Source organism: Melospiza melodia, chromosome 6 (assembly GCF_035770615.1).
Source record: "Melospiza melodia melodia isolate bMelMel2 chromosome 6, bMelMel2.pri, whole genome shotgun sequence".
NCBI classification, from domain to species: Eukaryota; Metazoa; Chordata; class Aves; order Passeriformes; family Passerellidae; genus Melospiza; species Melospiza melodia.
In genome coordinates, this window is record NC_086199.1 from 23,772,009 (window position 1) to 23,795,725 (window position 23,717).

At 41.7% G+C, this 23,717-nt stretch overlaps 2 protein-coding genes across 5 annotated transcripts in view; one reads left to right on the top strand and one right to left on the bottom strand.

Moving 5' to 3' along the window:
• Positions 1 to 8,956, bottom strand: part of LIN52 (lin-52 DREAM MuvB core complex component) — a 40,277-nt gene extending 31,321 nt beyond the window's left edge. For 2 of the 4 annotated variants that reach the window (XM_063160319.1, XM_063160318.1), the window contains exons 1-5: positions 8,874 to 8,956; positions 8,718 to 8,792; positions 8,522 to 8,559; positions 7,991 to 8,057; positions 6,878 to 6,961 (exon numbers count right to left, since the gene is read on the bottom strand). In XM_063160319.1, coding sequence (XP_063016389.1) covers positions 6,878 to 6,961; positions 7,991 to 8,057; positions 8,522 to 8,559; positions 8,718 to 8,792; positions 8,874 to 8,892 — 283 coding nt within the window. In that variant the 5' untranslated portion in view covers positions 8,893 to 8,956. Of the gene's footprint in view, positions 1 to 3,994; positions 5,033 to 5,552; positions 6,804 to 6,877; positions 6,962 to 7,990; positions 8,058 to 8,521; positions 8,560 to 8,717; positions 8,793 to 8,873 lie in introns of those variants that run through there. The other 2 variants (XM_063160317.1, XM_063160316.1) reach the window with 2 other exon arrangements.
• A 222-nt stretch (positions 8,957 to 9,178) lies between these two features.
• ALDH6A1 (aldehyde dehydrogenase 6 family member A1) lies at positions 9,179 to 19,585 on the top strand. The gene is made up of 12 exons (XM_063160320.1): positions 9,179 to 9,262; positions 9,433 to 9,495; positions 11,582 to 11,656; positions 12,996 to 13,157; positions 13,738 to 13,816; positions 14,363 to 14,665; positions 15,371 to 15,492; positions 15,737 to 15,926; positions 16,536 to 16,717; positions 17,128 to 17,307; positions 17,498 to 17,596; positions 18,060 to 19,585. Exons 1-12 carry the CDS (start codon positions 9,206 to 9,208, stop codon positions 18,162 to 18,164), a joined length of 1,617 nt encoding a protein of 538 aa, XP_063016390.1. The 5' UTR covers positions 9,179 to 9,205; the 3' UTR covers positions 18,165 to 19,585.
• Positions 19,586 to 23,717: the final 4,132 nt, after the last annotated feature.

The following is a 23,717-nucleotide window of genomic DNA, read 5'->3' on the forward strand; positions in this document are numbered from 1 at the left end:
CAGCAAGGCAGGGAATGCAGAAAACTAACCAAGAAAAAAAAACAGTTGCTACAAAGAAAATTCTAAGCAGAGCAGAAATAACTGAAGCACACATACCTCAAACAGATTCTTCTTATGCAGGACAGTTCACCTTGCATGTAAACTAAATTTTGTTTAAGAACATAACAAGCACTAGACTTGGCAGACATTGTTCTTTTCCAAGCCCAGCATATTTAGAACAATGTAGGCAATCCAAAACATATTTTCTTCTATGATGTTTCAGATTAATACAAGTACACAAGTACAATACTGTGCTAGAAGCACAGTAGTTCTGGAGACGCCAGTTTTTAACAAAGAAAAAGTGAGCATCTTCCTCACTCTTTTGTCAGCAATCAAGCTGCTAATAACACTGCTATATCTTCATCGTAACTGGCACTGAGACTGCTGTGGGATGTAGATCCAAATCACACGCTACTCTTTCACTTTTTCCTTCCTGCCTCTCCAAAAGGCAGTTCTCTTTCTCCAGCTCCACTTTAGATAGTCTTATTTCCCAAGGAAATAGGGAAAGAGTTCATGTTATAGAAAGAGTCAGCTCTTCTAAACAGTTTCAAAACCTCATTTTGACTAGTAAGAAACCACAAGAGTCAAGTTTAATTTTCCATGCAACTCTCCAGACTACAGAGTGGACATACAGCTTTTACTAAAACAGACCAACAGCAGATTTCAGATGTCATAAGGCATTTTAAAGCATCTTTTACTTACACATCTGTTCATATGTTGGTTTCCTACAAATGTAAGAACCTGAAACATTTTGTTGCAAACAACTGTACATACACACCAGAAAGAGCACCAGGCAACTGTAATGCAGAAGTAAGGCTGTGTTCACAAATGTAGACTTCTGAGCTTAAAAAGCCTCTGTGTGGCCAGAACTAAAGAAAAAGTGGTTATGATCAGAAAATATTTTTATCTGATCAATTACATAACTGATAGAAGCCTGTTTGGGTACAAAGGCCAGGTGTTTTGCATGGAGACTAAAAAGCACATTCATGCGACATGGAGACACACCCAGGCAATCCATTACACAAAAGGAAAAAGATATTTCAGTAAAAGGGTACAATATCTTCCCTAATTTCCTTATTTTGACTCTAATTCAGCAATTTTGTATATACAAAGTTCAAGTGTAGCAACTGTCATGCCCTGTTTCCTAGTTTGGGAAGTTCAGTCCACCAAGGATGGAGCCCAATTTAAACATATCCTACCTATGATCAGCATCAAAAAGTCAAAAAATAAACAACATCCAAAACTCAATGACAGTGGCCTGCAAGGATCACTGACAGAACTAAGGGTGTATGCTCAAAAAATGCTGCAGTTAAATCCTGATTAACTGCTCTGCCCCTCCAAACCTACAAAAAAGCTGAACTTGCAGGCAAGAGATCACAACAGGAAGCATTTATCTGAAATGAAAAATGAAAAATCCAAGACCACCAATCCGTAGAAAAGTGGTGATCTGTACATAGCTTGGAATTCAGAAGGACTCCTTTATGATTTTCCAGAAATTTCAGAGGCTGCTGAGGTTGCAGAGGACTACAATTCAAACCCAATGACAGCCTAACTTGAGAGCAAGGTAGTTGTTCCTCATTCATGTGCCCATCCATCTCTTGCTGTCTCTGGAAGAGTCCCTCCATTACAGGGAACCCTCAGAGATTTCTGGTAGGGGCTGCTTAACTACCAGGCAGTTTAGCCTATTACTAAAATAAATAAATGAAAATATCCATTTTCAAACAAAAGGTCCTTCCAACCCACCACTCTGACTGACATGCCAATGGCAAACATCTGTAGAAGAGTCAAAGTGCAGGGAGGCACCCAGCTGTACCTGCACAGTAATCTCTCTCTGCTTTCTGCATCTCCAAGATGTCCAAGGCACTGGGGACTCCTCAGCAGTCAGACGTCCTGGAAGGATTTATCTTCCAATCATTTTTGTCATTACTGAGTGAGAAACTCCATGACCACCAGCTCCAGTGGTGATGTGTCCTGGCTTCAATGCACAACACAAGCACCTCCTCAGGTCTGTCCCCACACACTCTTTCATTCTCTCTGGCTCCCATACTATGAGAAACCATGAAGAGTCATTCCCTAGTCACACTTGCTCTGCATTAATGTTTTACAGACCTTTTTCACATACTACATCAGCTGTTTCTCTCCAGGCCAAAAAACCCTAGCCATTTACCTATTCCTCATATTTAAGAAAATGATCACTGGCTGAGTAAGCTAGACTGGCTTTTCCTCTATAAGTCTGGTACTACAAGATGACCAACCTTTTGGTGTTCACCTCCAATCTCCCAGGTCATCTAGGTCTAACCTGTGGGCCCTTAGCTAAAGAGCTCTTCAGCTGCAACCTTTTTTTTTTATTTGCTTGAACATATATGGAAAATAAATCAGCCTTACAAAGAAAATAGGAGCAAAGTTGCTAGAACCTAGTGAAAGCCAGGGTGCACAAAACAATGGGAAACTATAAATAAAGAGACTTAATTGAGCATATTTGGGAACTGTCCCATTCCTCTTGAAAGAGTATGAGGATTTGACATTGGATAACACAGTCATTCCTAATTCTACAGCAAGAACATCACAAACTACCTTCAACTCCAAGTAAAAATTTAACCTAACACAAGAGATTAGACCAGCAAAAATCAATGACAAGGAAATTATAAATGACATTCATATCTGTTTGGTCAGTTATCCCACATTTTCTAATATTTAAAGCACACACAGCACCCAGGCACCATTATCCTCACAAAGATATTGGGGCTTAAGAAGAACAGGCTTTGCAGAAGTCTCACACTGACAGAACCACTGGAGCAGTACCGTGATACCACAGTGGCTAAATAACCATTCTGGTAGCAGTGAGATTTTACAAACATGGCTGTGATACCAGCTATCTATATTTACATTCCAGGACTTCTGAACCAATATAGCAGGTGTTATCTGAAAAATATCAGAGATTCACAGGGAAACAACAGCAGGGCCTTCAATAGTCCCTGGACAACCACATTCCTTCAGTGACACAGTGCCTTTCCCATGATCCCATCCTACATATATTTTACACAAGTTTTTTCTGAAGTTTAGAAAAAAAACAAACTTTAAGGGTTTTTTTATAAAAAAAGCATTTTCCTCTGTGTTTGTAGTTCTCTGATATTTCTCTTTGTATACCTACATACCAAAGGATGAGAGGACATATCTTTAAATGCATGGACTTCTCAGAGTTGCCAGTTCATGAAACCAAGACTTCAAAATTCTAAAGTCAACTTTGACTAGGACACTCCAAAAGGTGCAGTGGGTCATACAGTAGAAAAACAGAGCTTCCAACCTAAATTTGCAGTTATTTACATTAAGTGTTTTGAAACTTGCTGCTTTATGTCTGTGACTGTGTTCCCAAAAAAAGAACTATTTCCCTCTTGCTTGCCACATTAGCCAGGGTCTGCTCATTCTGCAATGCTCACTACTCCACTCCAAGCAAAGCCTGCAAGTGGAAAAATTAAGAGACACAGAGGGGAGGAAGAAAGTTCATAACAAGACTTTTATATCTTTTTTCTTCCCTAAACTCAGAAATGAGACTCACTGAGTGGCTGCAGCCCACTTCAGAAGAGCTACTATGCCTCCCAAAGTCAACCTAACTGTATGAACACTAAAAGTCAGCGTATTCATAGAGCCCAATTCCTTCTCCCTTAAAATAACCACATTAACAGGAGCAGTAAAATTGACACAAAGCAGGACTTTAAATACTAAAAATGATTTTGATTATTCTAACCAATAAAATAATTAATTAACCGAAGGAAAATAGAAGCTCTAATGTGAGAAGGTTGGACTTCATAATCTTGGAGGTCTTTTCCAGCCCAAATGTTTCTATGATTCTGAGAACCAAAGCAAAAAGAGAAAAGCAGCTATAAGCAAAATAATGAGGTAGAATTTTACAGAGCTTAAAAAGCTGACAAGGAAACACAAGCTGAAACCTCAGAAGTGCTGAAAAATAATTTATTTTTAAAAGACTTTCTTGATACAAGGACCTGAGCCTGGAAGCTTTCAGAGAACTCCAGAATCAGCTTTTAACAAAGAATAAATACACAAAAGAGACCCAAGCCTGTCCTTAAAGAGGAAAGTAAATATTTTCTTTTAAATGGTTCATGCTACAAAAATTCTGCTACATTCAAGGAAAGCTATTGACATGAATCCTGTGCTAAGGAATGGAAGAATATTCTGTAAGGGTCATTTTGAGCAAGAATCCACCTACTAGCTTGACAGGAAGAAAGTGGTAGAACAAGCTGGAAAGAAAAGCCAAATTATATGTTGATAAATTAAATTGATTCACAGAAGCCACAGGGCAGTCAACAAACTAGAGAGGGTTTCAGAAAGTAAAGGTAATCCCTCCCCTATGGGAAAAAGAAGGGAGGAATTTAGTTGTATAGAAAGGAAACCTGTGAAAAGCACAGAACCAAAGAGGAACTGAGAAAGCCATGGCCAAAAAGTTTGGACAGCTGAGATTGTAGATAATAAAAATGTGGGATTCAGATAACAGTATTCAACCTTTCCTAGGTGAAAGCCATCCAGATGTCTCATCAAGATGGACAAAACATTCAATACATCTGTTCCAAACTTGTCAAGAAAGTCCTCTTATACAGACAAAATAGTAAGAGAGTTCACATGAATTCAAAAAATAAGACATGTAAGTCAGTAATTATTAATTTATCCAACTACATCATGCCAAATCAATTATTCAGATTTCAATGCTAATGTTGCAATAGTACCTCAATAAATAAACTTTTAAAAAGGTACCCTGTCCCAGAGCACTTTGCCTAATGAATTCTAATGCAAAATTGATGTAAAGTATGTTGTGAGCTGGGTATAACAATAACAGATCTCACAACATGATTGCAATGTCACTCAATAGATACATTTTTCATGGAATGCTGCAGGAATCACCCTGGTCCTGCATAGTACACAATTAATAACTTGGATGAAAATAAAAGTCTTTGAAAATACGAAGGATTTGAGGTGGGATCTAGAAGAGAAGAGCTGGAAGGAAAAGTAAGTTAATACAATGAAGCAGCATTGTCTCTCAACCTCACTGCTGATTAACCACTTGAAAATACCATAAAAAAAGACAGCACACATTTTGAAAGGAAAATATGTCACAAAAAAACAATCTTGGGAAGAACAGCTTTAAACCATAACTGAAATGTCAGAGTTTTATAAAAAAGAAGCCAAACTTCCGCGGGAGGCCTCATGCTGCCATCTAGAGGAGACAGGTCAGCAGCAGGTTTGGTCCTGCTTTGGACAGCCAGTTTCCATGACCCAGCCAAGCCAAGAGGGAGTAAATTTCAGTACAGAGATATAAGCAAATCATTACCGTCCAAGACCAAACCATAAGTCCCTTAACTTTAATGAACAGATATTTTGGATTTTTTTCTTGTTCTCTTACTTGTCTAAGTTCATAAGAGAAAATAACCTAAAGACCTAAAGACAGTATTAGGAAAAACAGTCCTCAGCAGCTTCTGTTGGAATTCCACAATTTTTGGTAAAAAATTTTCCAAAGATAAATTTATATTACAACACACAAAGTATTCAATGGATTACAGTAAAGGAAAACTGCCTTCAGTGACAAGAAGTTACAAGCATGGAAACCTTTCATAAAGGTTGAAAATTCAAGATTTAAGTTATAACTGTTGAGCCTCATATTTCAGTTTTCACTCACTTTGTCTTCTTCACACATGCACTTGTTCTCAGTAAAAATAAATGGAACCACATGCAACAAATATTGCACATGCAATAAGGAAACAAACACCTCCCTAGCTTTACTGCAACTCAGGCTCTGCTAAAGTCCATCTACCAGAACAACACTGTCTGACATCAGAGCCTGCAGCTCAACTGAGAAAGCCAACCATCAGCCAGCCTTTGCATTTGACTCAGTTTTACACTGTTATACTTTAACTGCTACTCCACCAAATGCTTTACACAGTCTTAACAGATGTTAGCACTGAAAGTAAAATAAACTTGAAGTATGTTAAAACAAGCTTAGTGATTTGTTATTAAGAATGCATTAGGCTATCCTGTGTTTGCAGTCAGAAAGACTCTAAAGGTTTATTACTGAATCATGTTACCCACTGAAAGGAAGGTGAAAGACTTGAAACTTTTGGTGCTTTGTGTAGCCCAAGAGTAATTACAACCAGGGACTATGTCAGAGCATAACTAAACAGAAAAAAAAATTAATGTGGCAGTATGTATGGGTAGCATTAAGAATGATACAATACTCTTGAAATCCTCAAAGCTGGATCAACTTGTTAACAAGAGCTCTAAAAACTAGACAATGAAAGAAACTCTTCAAAAAACCACAGTAAGAGTTGGCTGTTTGCAATTGGGATGAAAGTAATCTTTATTCCTCAATGACATCACTGCCTGCCACAACTGAGTGTAGAAAAAAGTAACAGCAACAGAAGCAGAAAACAGTATGAAAAGCAAAGTGACAGCAGAATCCTATACACAAGTGCAAGTTTCCCTGTGGAGCAGTGCATGGAATTAGAGAGAAGTACTGCCACAAGGATTCTGAGAGATACCTTTAGTATCTGGGTGGGAAATTAAGCAAAGTGACCTGATTTATGTAAGACAATGCTAACTCAGGAACAGAAGTCTGTGCCACTGGGTAACACCAGACTGACACACATGTTTTCCCCCATGCAGGCAGGCTGTAGGTTGGAGATGTAAGCTCATTCTCTCATCCTGTTGCAGCAGGTGACTGTCAAGCACTTGCCAAATCTGCCAACACACTTTTCCAGCTACCAATGTACAACCACATGCTTTAGTGGAAAGATTTGGAATGCAGTCAGTCATATCTGTGTACAGCACTTACATTCATCCAGTCCCAGCTGATAAGCCAGGTTCTGCAGGCCACGAACTTTTTCCATCAGATTAGCTGTAGTAAGGCTCCCCAGCTCTGAAGAAGAGAGAAGAAGGTGAATTTTAACACTGTCTATAGTCCTCTAGTAGCAGCTCACCTGTTTAGTACTTCACAGAGCACTTTCAGGCCATACTTCTGTCAGGATCTGTTTCAGTGAACAGCGTATGGTCAAAATTCAAGCTGACTCCACTGCTAATTTTAACATAAGGAAAAAGACACCCAGGACCCTAGTTCATGATTTAATCTGCCACCATTGCAAAGAGTAATTTGATCCATACTTTGGAAGTTCCTGTACACCACACTGCAACATGAACAAGCTATACAAAAGTATGTAAGCAATATAAAAGTATGCAAAGGAATGGACTTATTTTGCATTAATAACGTGAGTTCAAGCACATTTCTTCGAGCAAGTCAGAGTTAAATCATCTCACTTTCACTCTGCAGCTGTGACATGTCACTGTGACACGATCACACATCACCATCCAGAATTCATGACAGGCAGAGCACACTGAAGGATGTTTACTGCAAACTAACAGCTGCAACATGCAGCAAGTGTACATGCTAGCTAGTCCTGCTGTAACTTGCCCTTGCAGCCTCACCATTGCATTGGAGCTCCTGGATCCATGACAGAACACACACAAATGTAGAGCATCTCTGAACAAGTCAATTAACAAGTCTAAGCTACTCACCACCTGATCAGCTGAGCCTCTCCAAAAAATCCATACTACTTCTCAAAATGCAGGAGATGCTCATTGTACTTATACAGTGATAAAAAAGGTTAAGGCAGGTGACTTAAACATGTTACACTGCCTGTTTTGAAAAATCAGCCTGCCACTGACATCTGGATAGGCTCTTGGAAATAACTGGTTTAATGAACATGGCTGTCATTAACAAGATGAAGAGACTTCTGAGTTGGAGATTCTGCAAACATGATGGCTAGAGACCTCAGGCCACAGGGCCACCACCAGAACATTTAAAGAACAAGTGCTTTAAGCCTCTTAAGCAAGTAGTGAATTCACATCTGCTTTGGCAACCTCAATTCCTGCCCACAATATTCATACTCACCCTTCAGCATATCAATATCATCATTTTCTAATTCAGCCATCCACTTGGGAGGAGAACTTGTAATTGGCTGTTTTGAAAAAATAGAAGTTCATATTCAGAAAAGTCCATTTTTAGAATTATACAATGAAGTACGATCTGCATTGAAAACTAATTATGCCGACAGCAAAAATATGAGCATGCGCTCCATAGAAATACTTTTATGTTTAATCTTGTTTCTTCCTGGACATTTTAGAGTTTAAAACGGCATACCACTTTCCACAAGCCAAAAATCAGTATGAAAAATAAGATTTTCTGAAGTTTAAAACCCTTTATTACTTCCAAAGTATAATTCCCATACACAGTGAACTGCATAAAGTATAAAAAAGAAACACATATATAAAAGATACATTAAAACCAAAAGGTATATCGTAGCATACACTGGAGTTATTACTGAGATACGGTCCATAGAAGATGTAAAGCCCGCAAGAGAACCGGCAGATCTACCATTACACGGAAGGAGGAAACGCGAAAGGCAAGGCAGCGCTCACTCACGCTTTTGAAGGAGGCGGCGAACTCGGCAACGCCGGGCACTGCGGAGAGAAAGCGGAGGTTGGCGGGGGCTGAGCGTCCCTGCGGGCAGCCCCGCCACCCAGCCCGTGCAGCTGCCCCAGAGCGGCCCGGCCCCGTCGGGCTCTCCCCACCCCACCCGGAGCTGTCACCCTCGGGGCCGCGGGCCCGCCGGACTTACGCTGCTCGGGCCACAGGTCCGGGGAGGCGCGGTCCAGCTTCTCGAAGCTCAGCAGCGAGGCCTCCAGGTCGGTGCCTGCAACAGAGAGAGGGTGAGGGGAGGCGGGGCGGGAGCGGCGCGGAGCAGCGGCGGTGCCGCCGGGCCCTCCCGCCTCACCGTCCGCCGGAGCCGCCATGGCGCGCGCCTCACGTGACCGCCCTCACGCCCGCGGCAGAGCGGGAGCGGAAAACAAACCCCGCCCCCGAGCCCCACGTGCCGCTCTCGCGGCCGCCGCGGGGCGGCGCTGGGCCGGGCGGGGCCGGGCCTCGACGCTCGGAGGGCGGCTCGGCCCCCTCCGCCAATCGGCGGCCCGGCACGGGGGGCGGGGGCCGCGGGAGGCGGGGCCGGAGCGGCTGCTGGCGGCGATTGGCCGCGGGCCGCGCGGGGGCGGGGCCCGAGGCGGGGCGGGGGGCGCCGCCGGGGGCTCGGAGCGGGGACCCTCGGCCGGGATGGCGGCGGTGGCGGCGCGCGGAGCGTGGGGCGGACCGCGCCGCGTGGCGCTCAGGGTGAGGCGGCCGGCCCCGGCCCGCTCGGGGGGCGCAGGGGGGTCGTGGCTCACCTGGCCCCGGGACCCCGCGGGGAGGTCGGTCCCGGGCGGGGAGCAGCCGGAGGGGGGTCGGGGGGAGGCGCTGCCTGACCCGCCCTGAGGTGCTCTGTGCTTTCCCCCCCCGTCCAGCTACCGCGGAGAGCCGGTGCCCCCTGGATCGCCTCAGTCACCGCGTCCTTCTCCTCCTCGGTGGTGAGTGCCCGTCCCGCGGAGCCGAGCCGGTGGGCGGGGGAGGGAGGCGCGCAGAGCCCCGGGCGCCGCCGCCCGCCGGACGCTGCCCTCAGGGCGGCTCCGCTGAGGCCGCTCCCGCCCGCTCGGCTGGAGCCCCGGTGGGTCCGGTGGAACAAACATCGGCACTGCCCCCGTGCTCGACGGGAGAAACGGAAAAAAGTTCCATGTCCGATTTGTGAGAGCTGGGAGCTGAGCGGGGGCCGCCCGTCACATCGCGTTCCTGCCGGTGGCTCTGGACTGGCCTCATGCATCTGTTTGCGACAGAGAGAGGATCTGGTTTCCTTCGGACAGTATCAAACAGCTTTAGTTGTTGTACTGCCTTTTTCCCTCCCCTGTCCATGGCTGCACTGTCTCCGAACTCCAAACCAGGATTCCATAAGTAGTCTGCTTTGCTGCCGTCCATGTTTCCACAGCAGGTGCATTCCCTACATGCAAAAAGGGTGGCGATCTTATGGAAAAAGTGCAATTCATTTTAATTCACCATTTCCTGGCTTGCTTAAAGTATTTTTTGTTGCATGTGCGATATTTGAGATGCACTTTCTAAGCAATTTGAAAAAAACATTAACTTTATTGCACTGAAGTCTGTGTGGGTCATAAAGCCCTGGCGTTTGCAGCTCCTTTGCATTAGCCTCAGTGAAGCTAATGGAGTGATTGACAGCCATAGGAGTTTGTCATTCTTTAGACCAGCACTAGACCAGCAGCTTTTCTGACAGTCAGGAAATTCGGTCAAGGCACTCAGATTTCCTGTGCTTCCTTCCAGGTTCTAGAGGAGATTGTGTTTTCATAGGCACAGATTTCTGCCTCTCTTTCCCAAGTGTGATTCCAGCTACATAATCATCTGCAACTTTTAAATTTTTTAAAATTATTTTTTTAAATTCTCTTCTAGTGTTGCTTTCCAGATCATTAAGTTTTGCTTGTCCATTAACAAACTTATTTTATACTTCTGATCCTAGCTTTCTCATCTCAAAGCTTTCTCAATTTGTTCCAACTAACATTGCTGCTTATTTTTTTTCATTTTCATCCACTTTTCACTGTCATTACTTGTCCACCCAATACCATTTATGTTCCTGATTCTTCCTCTGATCTCTTTCTCTTCATTACAATTTGGATAGCATCCAAGTCCTCATCTCCCTTTCATAATTCCACATCATAATTTCTTCAGTTTTCTGATATATTTGAGCTTATATCCCAGTTCTGTTGACCTGTCCCATTTCTGTTATTCATGCAGAAGATCCATTTCCCCTTTCTCTTACCTCTTCTCCCCAAGTCATGGATTTGTGTCATGATTAACTGGTTTTTGCTTTCTCCTAGTTCTCTCCTTACCTACCAATGTCAACTCATCTTTTCTGGTTCCTTAATTTATACAGTCACAATTTTTTTCCTGCATGGTACAGTTTTGTTGCCTATCTAATGCTAATCACAGCTTTTACCTCTGCTTTCTGTTCTGTTCAATGTTTGCCTGAACTTCTTATTCCAAACTTTCCTTGTCCCTCCTCTTCAACTGTGTGGGAAGGTTGTGGTTTCTGTGCTGCCAGCCAGGACAATCCACAGATACAGGTTTCTTGCTCTTAGACCCAGCAGGGGGTGGGGAAAGTCCAATTTTCTGCTTGAAGCTATAAACTGGAAAGATGAACCTGCTTAGTGGCCTGATGGGAAGGAGGCATGTGGGACAGTGGTACAGTCTGCACTGGGTTCATGGAATTCCCATGAAGTGAATTATTAACTGTTTCTTCTGAACATTTATGAGTTGCAGTTTTTCAGGTTTTGATTAAATAGATTGAAACAATTCTGAACATAAGCAGAGCAATGTTGTTTTTTTGTTTTTTTTTCTAAAACTGCTTTTAGAAAGAATTTTGGCCATTTTGGTGTAAAGTGAGAGCAAAATGGGGCAGAGAGCAGTTAGCTGGGTCTTGCTGTGAAGATTGGATCCAGACTCTAGTGATTCACATAGCAGTAAATGATGAAGGCTTGCATGAAAAATGGCACACTGGTCTTTAGGCACACTGAGACAAAAATAACTCACTGTCCAATATTTTGCCCTCCACAGCCAACAACCAAACTCTTCATTGATGGGAAGTTCATTGAGTCCAAAACTACTGAATGGATTGATATCCACAACCCAGTAAGTGAATGGTCTCATCTTATGTAAACGTGATCACTGTGAAACAAAGGTCTGTGCCTCTCTTCAGGGATGTGGCAGAAGAAAAACATAAACATATTTCTTAGGAAAGGTTTGGACTTGGAGCTTAAGGCAGACTACAGCTTCTCAGTTTCCTTCTCACATGAAATCTGTCTCAGAATAAGTTACTATCACCTTTACCTCTCTCACATAGTAAGCCCCTGATCTCCAGAAAGGAAGCTTAAATTTTGGTTAATTTTTTTTTAATAGAAAGGCTCTGTGATGAGTATGTCAAATTTCTGACGGGTGTCTTTCACCCTGTATATGAAATCAACTGGGTGTGATTTGATGCCAGCTGAAAGTGAAATCCTGATAGAGGCTGATATTACTCTCAGAATAAAAAGGTGAAAAATCCTGACAGCTGAAGCTCCTCTCCTTTCAGAGAGCTTCTATCTCTGACCCACAATAATCACAGAGCTGGATGCTATGCAGTGCAAAATAGATAAGTAGCACTTGTATTGTCTATGTATTCCACCAAAGACAAATGGAAATGAGGTTGCACTCAGAATTCTGATCCTCCTGGCCTCCCTAGTAAGCATTTAAACAGTAGTTTCTAAATCTTCTCTGTAAAGCTCAATTTTCATTTGCTTTGTGGAAATGATCAGAGCAGCAAGTCATGTTTAGGAAGCTCATTTGGTCTCTACATAGCAAGCTATGTTCTTGTTTAATTTTCTTCCTCTTGTTTTGAGTAGTTTCTTAGTGAGATATCTGAAATTTTTGTCATGTCAAAGCAGGTTTAATTTTTAAGAGAACATTAGAAGGAGGTTAAACTGGCAAAAAGCTTGAAGTTAAAATGTAGAGTTAAGGTTGTATGTAAATATAGTACTTTGGCCTAGGGGTATGGGTAAGCTAACATCAATGGCAATTGCTCAGTCATGTACTGATTTTCACTAAGGAATTTTACCTCATTTAGTGTGCAAGAGGGACAGCCAGATGAAGCAAGACAATGGAGAGGGAAAAGACCATGGCCCACAGAAACTTTTGCCTTATACTCTCTAGAAGTTTCAAGATAGACAAGTCACTTCAACTCCAGCTTGGAAATCAGCACTGCATTTGTAGTTTTCTGAGTGCCTAACTTGATATATTTGGAGTGCAGGTTTTCAGAACTACTCCAGTTGTAGCCCAGGCCTTTTGTGTGCTATTAGGGAAAGCATTTCCTTTGTGCTCTGCCCTCAGAAGTACAGCTCCTTGTAGAACAAGAATATTAGGTGTGTGCTGTGAAATGTTTGGTGGGAGCAGATGGGAAAAGCTGAGTTTTGATGCAATTTGTTTTCTGTTTCAGGCCACAAATGAGGTGGTTGGCCGTGTACCGAAAGCCACAGCCAGTGAGATGGAGGCAGCTGTGGCTTCTTGCAAAAAGGCTTTTTGGAACTGGTCAGAAACATCTGTTTTGAGTCGCCAGCAAATCTTTCTGCGCTACCGACAGCTCATCAAAGAGAATCTGGTGAGACACCATGGCTGTGTGCGATGGCTGTGGCTGAATGCGTTGCAGCTGATTTTAGGAACTAAATTGAGAGACTCAGGGTTTACAGAGTACTTGATGAGGTGTTGCCATGATCAAGGAATCAACTGAGACACTGTTGAGAGCTGCAGCAAAACACCTCCCATCCAATGGTAACAGAGAGGCTGCACTTCTTAGGGAATATTATTCTGAATTTGTCCCTTTACCAAGAGACCGTGGAAGGAACTTTGAGCCTTGATGGAGCATGTGTCAGTTGATGAAGACAAATATGTTACAATGTTTTTGGGTTTCCCTAATGGATTTTTTGGTGTGTATGTGGTGTCATACCTGAAAGCATTAGAATACAAGCCATCCTAGGATGATTTTTTCTAAAATGTCACCTATGTGGGTTATTGGCTTCTTGTTTATAAGGAGCAAATCAGTCAGTATAGGTTTTTCTGGATTCTGTTCAGTCTATTCATTGTGATGTTAAACTCTCTGTTAATTTTGTCTTATCTTTGCAATCTATTTCATGGGTGGACACTTTTCTAACATTCATAAATATTGTGCTTTCCATTTTCAGAAAGAACTTTCCAAACTCATCACCTACGAGCAAGGGAAGACCCTGGCTGATGCTGAGGGAGATGTTTTCCGAGGCCTGCGTAAGCTGCTGTCTCCTCCTGTTAAAAAAGGGGGTTTGGGAACCCACAGGAAGGGATGAGGTCTCCTGAGCAACTGATTGTTCTGTATATGTTGATCCCTTTATAGTCCCCTAGTCAAAGAAAAGTGTCAAATGTAGCTCTGATCTGAAGAGTTTTCTAGATAGAGTATCTTTAAATCACTTCCAAGTTGTTAGAGCTTTTTCTAGGGGTGACTGCAAACTACTAAAAAGGGATAAGAACTTCTCACCTGTTTTCAGATATCTAAGGTTGAGTCCCAGGTGGTACAATAGTGCTGTACCTGTGCACTTTGTAGTGGGACTGTTGTGTCTGTGCTTCTATCATAATGATGTGTAGTGTGGTCAAGAGAGAATCCATTCATAATTTGTTCACAATGCTTGGCAGAGAGGTTTTCTGGAGCACAGTGAGTTTTAAGTTGTGGGAGAAGAGGCTGGAAGAAAGAGGTGGGTCAAGGCAGTAGTGAAAAGGAAGTTTGGGGACTAATTGTTAACAGATCATCCAGCAGCATATTTGCCCTTTCTGCTGCAGAGGTGGTTGAACACGCTTGCAGTGTGACATCCCTCATCCTTGGGGAGACCATGCCCTCCATCACTAAGGACATGGACACTCACACCTACCGCCTGCCTCTGGGCGTGTGTGCTGGCATTGCACCATTCAACTTCCCAGCCATGATTCCTCTTTGGATGTTCCCCATGGCCATGGTTTGTGGAAACACCTTCCTGATGAAACCGTCTGAGCGTGTACCAGGAGCATTAATGTTCCTTGCCAAGCTGTTTCAGGATGCTGGTGCCCCTGATGGGACCCTAAATATTATCCACGGACAGCATGAAGGTAATAACAACCCCTCCTTGAGATGACAAATGTGTGTGTTGTGGTGTGTGCTCAGTGGGAGGTACCAGCTGGAGAGTCTGAGACTGCTGCTGTTAGATGGGTTTGGACAGATGCTTCAGCTCTATTGATGAAGCTGAAAGGTGAGTGGGAGATTTTCTGTCACCTTGCACCAGATCTTTTAGGAGATATGGTGGACAAAATTTTGGGGATTGGGGTCAGAGTTCCCAAGGCATGTAAGTGCTCAAATTCTATTTAGCAACCCAAACTGCAACTAAAATAAGTAGATAAATCATCTTGGTTTCGCAAGGAAGCCTAAACAAGAACTAAATGCCTCACTGACTATACAGTGGATGCCAGTATCCTGGCTCATAACATGCTATTTTTTACAGTACACAAGTAGCTTCAGGACATGATAATACCAATAGAGAACACTAACTTCACTTTGACATTGCTCAGACACCCTGGGAGGTGCCCAGAGCATGAAGAGATGTAAGAGAGCCAGGAGAATGAAGACAGGGCAGAAGTATGTGTCCTAAGAAGTGAGTGAAAAGTTACACAGACAGGCTTTCAGGGAACTCAGATGTAGGAAACACAGAGGCAATAATTTCAATGAGAAGAAAGATACATAGATTTAGTGCTGTGGGGGTGGGAATGGAGGGAAGCATTTGTGCACCACAGTTACAATGTATTATTTCCTATTTGAAGCTGTGAATTTCATTTGTGACCACCCGGATATCAAAGCAATCAGCTTTGTGGGATCCAATCAGGCTGGCGAGTACATCTATGAGAGAGGATCCCGGAACGGCAAGAGAGTCCAGGCTAACATGGTAATGTCTCTGAACAGAGCACACTTGAGCACATAGACCACCTCTGTCACCTGTGAATGTTAAGAGACACCACACCACTTAGCAGCAGAAGCTGACTTTGCTGCTGATAGCTAAGTGATAAGGCTGCTCTCTTGCCAGCCTGTTGGTAGCAGAATCATAGCCACTATAAGAAATCATTGCCAGAGGGCTGGAGAAGAACCGGTCTGGGGTGGTTTATAATGGGAGACTGTGTGTTGTGTTTCAGGGAGCCAAGAATCATGGTGTGGTGATGCCTGATGCCAATAAAGAGAACACCTTGAACCAGCTGGTTGGAGCTGCTTTTGGAGCAGCTGGCCAACGCTGCATGGCCCTGTCTACAGCAATTCTAGTAGGAGAAGCTCAGAGATGGCTGCCAGAGCTTGTAGACAGAGCCAAAAATCTACGAGTAAATGCAGGTACAGACTGAGATAATTTTTACAAGGTACTTCACTTCTGTACAACCATGGCTTTATAGGTCAGCTTATCTGCCATACCGTGTTGTGACCCTTGGAGCTATTGGCACCACCATTGATGTGTAGGGGTAGGAACTAGCAGATTGTCTGGATTGGGAAACCCAGCCCTAGACTTGGAGGTAGGAATATGTTTTCAGATGCTGGTGGGACTGTGATGCAATGTTTACAGGATCAGTCTTGTTTTAACTGGAGATTTGAGGTTAAATCCTATGTTTAACTCATGTCTGCCATTTATATAGCAGTCTCGCTTTGAAAAAGCGAGACTGTTATTAATTCATGGGGAATTATTTTTTGTTTATATTCAATAAAGTGCTGCAAAGGGGAAAAGTTTCCTTCCTGAGATTAATCTATTGTTGAATTTTGGCTTTCTGGTGACTCTGTATTGATATGAGAGCTGCAGGCTATTGTTCCTGTTCATCAATGTCTCAAATCTGTGTTCTGTGTCTCAAACATCAGGATTTTCAGATTTTTCCTGCCAGTGGAGTTATCTCCCAGATGCCTATGGAAAGGAAGTTATCAGAGTTAAAACTTGGTGTCTCTGCCTCTTCACAGGAGACCAGCCTGGAGCAGATCTTGGGCCTCTAATCAGTCCCCAGGCTAAGGAACGGGTTTGCGGTCTGATTGAGACAGGAGTAAAAGAAGGTGCCAGCCTTCTCCTGGATGGACGTAATGTCAAAGTGAAGGGTTATGAAAAGGGCAATTTTGTTGGACCAACGATCCTTGCCAAAGTCAAGGTAAGGTGACCAAAATCAGTGCCTGCAAAGTGTATTGCAGGGTCAGCTGAAAAATGGGTTGGCCAAATCAGTCAGGAATCAATGATCACCAGGTAGAAAGGCCATAAATGGCTCAGCCTTCCCTTGCACAGTGTCAATGAAGTACTCCTTGTAATGCAGGCAGTAAAAGCTGAAAGCACTCTGGAGATGAAAAGTGCTGCCTTCTTTAGTGTACTAGATAGAGGACAGGGCATGGGAAATGGTGAAGAGATAAGGAGGACTGAAGGATGGCCTGTGGCAATGCAGTATGACCAGTAATCCTGGGAATATCATGAGTACCAACAGCACGTGTGTTTCTTGTATGCTATTTACTATGATATTTTTATTATATCCTTTATACAAGCTGCTTTTTCTACTGTTTGTACTGGCAGCCAAACATGACTTGCTATAAGGAGGAAATCTTTGGGCCTGTCCTAGTGGTGCTGGAAGCAGACACTTTGGATGAGGCCATTGAGATGGTGAACAATAACCCCTATGGGAATGGAACTGCAATCTTCACCACCAATGGAGCCACAGCTCGGAAGTATTCTCACTTAGTAGATGTGGGGCAGGTACGTTCCAGCTAAGATTGTTGCTTTTAGCCCTCACCATTTACAGTGGGTAACCATTCAGCTGTAATCACTGCCTGCTCAGCCAGCAGTACCAGCCTCAGACATAAGAAAACAAAATGCAGAAGCATTTGGAGAGTGCTCTGCAATCTGCTATTTCTTGTGACTAATATGGCAGCTTTCCTTTGTGTAGGTGGGTGTCAACGTTCCAATCCCAGTGCCTCTGCCCATGTTCTCTTTCACTGGTTCTCGTGCTTCTTTCAGAGGGGATGCCAATTTCTATGGCAAACAGGTAACTTTCTGATTCAGAGTACTCCATTAGGTTGAATTGTGATAAATCTGAATTGTGATAATTGTTGATATAAGTGTTATAAAAGGCAATGGACAGATGGTCATCAGACCTCATTAGTGAGGAGACTTGGAAGGTATTTCAACCAGGAGACTGAAAACCAGCCAGTGATCACAGCACCATAATGCATGTCACAGTCATAGATAGCCCATTCCTCTTTATTTTTCCTCTAAGTAAAAAAATGCAAGTCTTTTTAGGATATTTGAGAAGGTAGCAATAACTAGCAAGCTTTCTCACAGAATCAGAATCTTTGTGACACTGGTTAAAAGAATAGGCTGACAAGAATTGTTTCCACAGAAGAAAACTCACTCCTGTTTAGATAAAGCAAAGACTGTTTGATATACCACTAGTGTAGACCTGATGAATTCATAAGGCCAAATATCTGATATGTGGATCTCTCCTCCAGGGAGTGCAGTTCTACACACAGCTGAAAACGATCATTTCTCAATGGAAAGAGGAAGATGCCACCATTGCCAAGCCTGCTGTGGTTATGCCAACTATGGGAAACTAAACCAGCCTTTGCAGATGCTGTTCCTGGTGCCCTTCTATGCTGCACTTTCCAGCTTTGTCCTGACTATCACCCTTTACTTGGGAATGAATAGAAAGCTCCTTTGTCTCAAGGATCTGTTACTGTGCAGGCTCATGTGACTCATGGTCTGGATTTTCTGTTGCTGTGTTTTTTTGGTTAGCTGAACTAATTTTTTCCATACAACCTATCAAAGACTAAATAACCTTATCTAACTGAAAGGGCAGCCACTGAGATAGGTCTTAGTTTGTGTTGCTTTCCAGACCCCGTGAACTTGAACATAACTCTGGTTTTCACTTCAGTATCTTTAGCCTTAGTGACTCACTCCTGACTACATCTTGTAGCAGGTTTATTTACCTCTTTATCTTGCATATTAAGATTCTGAGTTCACCTTACTCTGAGTACTCATTTTGAGTGACATAACTGGGACATCTTGAGTGTCTCACAGAAGTGACTTTACATATGATGAAAACAGCAAGTTGTCAGTCTTTCACCTGTCAAGCAGTTTCCAAAACACTAGGAAATAGCTTTGTATGGATTTTTCAGGAAAGCATATTTGATTGCTTGTCTGAGGATGAAAGAAATTTCTGTATGGTACAGTGACCTTCACTGTACCTTTGACAGCTTGTAAACTTCTGTTCCTGTTCTGTCTGGAGCTTGTATGCTCAAGCTTGCCAGCAATTCCGTTATAGCTGAAAGTTGTTTGGTGCCTTTTTGCTGTGCTAGGGGATACAAGCCTACATGTCCTGTACCATAGTGAAACTGTGGAAGCAGAAACAAAACCATGTGTGTGTGTCTTTGTGTCACAGCATCATGTGCGTCCAGATAAAATGGAGCCTAAGTAGACAGGTCAGTAGGAAGAAAAAACACATTTTTTAATAACAAAGCAGCCAGGCCTTGTCTGTTTGTTTCCTGATTGCAGCTGTCCTGATTGTAGCTGTATTTGTTGTTTGTATTGGTTGATTGACTCCTTGTCACATTTGCTCAAACACAGTCATGTACTCTTGGGACTGCAAGTTCCTGTTGATACAGAGGAATAAGACTTGGTATATACAATGTGGTTTTAAGAATCTGCATTTGGAGTTGGAGAACCTATATTTTTATTTCTGGTTCCTGAAAGATGATGCAGCCATGAAGGATCTGCAGGGATCTCACTCAAACATCCATGGAAAATAATACTCTTCTAATGATTGTAACCATTAAGTTACAAGAAACAATCTGAATGTGAACACTTTGTATCCTGCCTTCTGGTAAAGATGCCTTGTAACTGACAGCTCTATATTAGTGCAATTGCTGTGCATTCACTAATGTTTGTATCTTGCTTTTTTTCCTCTGCTATACACTAGAGGGAAATTCTCACCTTGCAATTTGATTACGAATTAAAAACATGCTTATATATTTCTGCAGAGCATGACTGTTCCTTGGTAAGACCTTACATAGGTGTGATGTTGATTTTATTCCCCTCTTCACAGGAGATGGTCTGCAGCTCCTGTAAGCCATGTATACATTTTCCTTTTACAGTATTTCAGGGACCTCTGTACCAGTTTTCTTGCACAGCATTTCAAGGAATGCCTTGTTTCTGTTTCCATGTACATATAATTTCATCACAGACATCTCCACCAAGTTATACCAACACTTTATACACAGGTTCTAACCACTAGTCCAAATGGTAGTGCTCTGTACAGAGTCTTGCAAGCTCCTGGTTTGGGGAAAAAATGAGGTCCTTAAGAAGGAGAAAAAGAAGTATATTTCAGATGGATTTCAGACACAGAGTCAAAGCAGCAGTGCAGCAGACAGGGGATCTAGAATTCACAGCCTTACTCAGAAGCCAACTTTCAAAATGAAAAGTGCAGATGAGTTGCTAATTGCTGGCTGCTGTTTAAGGAAAGTATATAGCTGCCTTACTTGGTCTGTGCTGTTAACATCTGAACATGTGGAAGGATCACTGCAGAAGAGGATGAATCTGATAATGTGGCCTACTGTTTAATAAATATTAGGTTGGGATAAGTATTTTCTGTGTTGCAGAGGTAAAATATTCTAGGTAAATCACTATTAAGACATTGGCATTCACTCAAGTACCTAGGAAAGAAATACTAATTAACAGCCTCTAATACTGTCTACAGTCATTTACTTTCACAATGCCTTCATTTTCTCCCTAATCAGCATTGCTATTCTGACTTTGCTGTTGTCCTATTAAAATCCATTGTATCCTTCTTTTAGAAATTCTAAAATCCATCTTCTCCTGTAACAAAAGCAGTCTATTATCAAGGTTACCTGCTCCCTGAGGTACTGCAGAACTATTCCTGCATTTTCTCCAGATTATCTTCTACACACCTGTATGATCTTTTCATTTGTGTGCAAACATCTTTTCTAATTATCTACATTTCCAACAGCATTTTTACACAGATAGTTTTAAATAATTGAACTAGAAATACATATCTTGTGCGTTCCTTTTCTAGTAACGAACTGCCTTTTTTAGATCAAGCTGCAGATGCTATTTGATTGTAATTTACCTGCCTCATCTCACTGCTGTTTCTGCTTTCCACTCATCCTTTTTATTTAATATTTCACATAAAGATAAACTAAATAATGTATCTTCTATGTTATACAAAAGTATAGTCTAAAGTATCTCATAATAAATTTCTTTAGACTATTAAAATATAATTTTATAGTCAACACTTTGAAGACTATTAAAAAGTTTCTTGCTCAGAAAGCACTGAAATCTATATTCTGAAAGCTATCTAATATGCTACAGTCCAAAAATTGTTTTTAAATGGCCTAACCACCTCTGAAAATTTGGCCCTGTGACTTCCACTCTGAGGGGTTTTTTTTTCCTCTTGATGTCAAGAAAAAGGCTCCAATCCACTTCCATGTCCGTTTTGGAAAGTGGCAGCCTGCCTTTCCAAAGGAAGTGTCTCACATCTTTCTATATCTTTATGTATAAATGCCTCCAGGGCTCCTGCTGATGAGCTTTATCTGGTAATTTGATGTCTGAGTATTGCATTTTGGCTCGTGTGCTGGCTGCCTCACATCTGACAAGCTGAGCATGCCAGAACCCCGCCCTACCTATTGCTCCAGGATAAGCTGACACTGCTTGCCTTGGAGGGTTATAATTAGCAATAAAGTTGTATCTGAGTTGGTATCTGAAAATCAGGCACATGAATCTCCATCATGGTCCACCCTCTGTGATCCTATACTGAATGCAACATCAGCTGCAGAGATTTTGCCTTTTTAATCAAAACTCACTGTGCTAGGTGAAAATGCACCTCCTTGTATGATCATGGACTTTCACAAGAGCATCCTCTAGAAAACATAAATCTGCTTTTCAACAAGAGAGGGCTTTAGGAGGTAATAAGATTTTTTTTTTTCATGAGAACTGTGTCTAAATGCTGAAAGATCAACACAAAAACAAATCTTTAAATCAATTTAAAAATTCCTCATTTTTGTCACACAAACATTTAGGTGCATATAGATACCTCACTATAATCTTATGTCCCAATCCACAGCTTATAATATACTTAATGCTGCTTGGACTTTGAATTTCCAGTGTAAGCCATAAGTATCTCTAAAGTCCTGCTCACTCCCACACTTCTTATGCAGATAGCAATGAACCATAGAGTAAGTAAACTTCATAATCTGGCTGCAGATATTTTTACTTTTTAATACTGGGAAGTTTTCTTTACAATACTCTTATAAGGAAATATACCTGGGGAGTGCTACAGTCACAATAGACATTATATACTTGTTTGGTAAAGATGGATAGGGCTCCATTAATGACTGAACAAAATAAATCCCACTGCACTGAGCAAAGTTAATTCTGACTTCTTGACCTTAGCAGTATCAAAATTTATTTCCACTCGTTCTTCTTTTGATACAATACACAAAGATCTAACAGTATAGTCTAGTTCATGTACAAAGTCAGTATATAGTGTACCAACTTTTTGAAAAAGTTAAAGTACCTCACACCAAGCCACACAGCTAGATTCTTATGTTAGATTTAGAACTTACTGGAATCCTGTGATCAGCTCAGTTCAGTATCCACCTACCAAAGAAACAAAAGATTACCATGGATTTGTCCCATCCATTTGGACAAAAAGCAATCACAAAACATGGGTGTTTTTTTCTCTCATGTCAACTTATTGATATCCAGTTTTTCAAAAATTTTTCTCCCTGAAAAACATGGAAAAGATCAATCTATTAGAAGAAAATTTCAAAGGCATATCATTCATGGATTCCGTATGTGTAAAGCAGGTTTAAAATTCTAGCTCTGCATTGCTCTTATTCAGCTTTTCATAGCACATAAATTTTAAAAATAAACATAAGCACAGACTTGTGTTTTCAACTTCTAAATCTGTGGCTCTCTAAAGTAAATAGAACAAACCCAATGACTTCTCTTCTGTTAGTGGTTGTAAATAGGGAGGGGGAGGCCTTATACGAACATTAACTAGTTTCAAATACATTGTCCTTTCCTTATCTCTCCTCTTCATACATAAAAGGGTCAATACACAATTTTCTCTCTCAGTTCCAGTCTCTCCCTTCTCCAGGGAAGAAGATTCCTTGGACCTCAATTACAGATTTCACCCTGGTTTTTCAGGGAGTGTTTCTGCTCTATCATCTTTGAGATAGCCTGAACAAAGCATTCCAACTGACTGTGTGTCACCAAGTTATTCAGTAGCCAATCCATCCTAAACAAACATTTTTCTGAGGTTTAGGATCACGTTAATCTCTCACCAAGGATGTATGAAAGCTTCAGCTATGGGGGACCCTAATTCTGTGGCTTAAAATCCAAGTGCTCAGGCACTGCTGCAGTTGGTAGGTACAGATGTCTAGCATGAGGCTGAAGATCTGCAATCCTGGCTACATCCTGCAGCATGTGTAGCTCTAATTTAATTTAAACTGCACCCTAACAAAAATTCTGAGATACACTTGTAAATCTGAGAACTTGTTTTATTCACTATAAAATGTAATCCTGTCAATCAGTACTGCACTGCGTGTGATCCTGTTTTCAATATGTCAGTGTCTCTTTCATGTAATTAATTTTTAGATTATTAGAAAGCTTGAAGAAAATGGCCTCTAATACTGTCTACAGTCATTTACTTTCAAAATGCCTTCATTTCCCCCTAATAATTATTAAAATGAAACTATAGAAGTATATCTGTACTGGAAGTTCTCTATAAAATTCCGTATGACATGGCAGAATATGCAAATAACTCTTTGAGTTTACCTTTAGTTTAATCCATAGAAATAAGGACCAAAAAATGATAACCTAGTTGAAATTAGGTTCCCACAAAGTCATTGCTAATTTATAGGATACTGAAACTCATACAGTTATTCTCACTACAGAAATTCCAAATCCAAAAAATATTATCATGCAAAGGACTTTTTAGGCATCTGTCTAGGAAGATGGACACTAGTTTTCAGTTTCCATACCAACAGCACTTATGTGCTTCCTCTAGGTCTCTGTGCACATTATTTGTGCTATTTCTGTTGCTTTTGAACATTTTGATTTGGGGAAATTGCTTCTTTGATGCACATGCC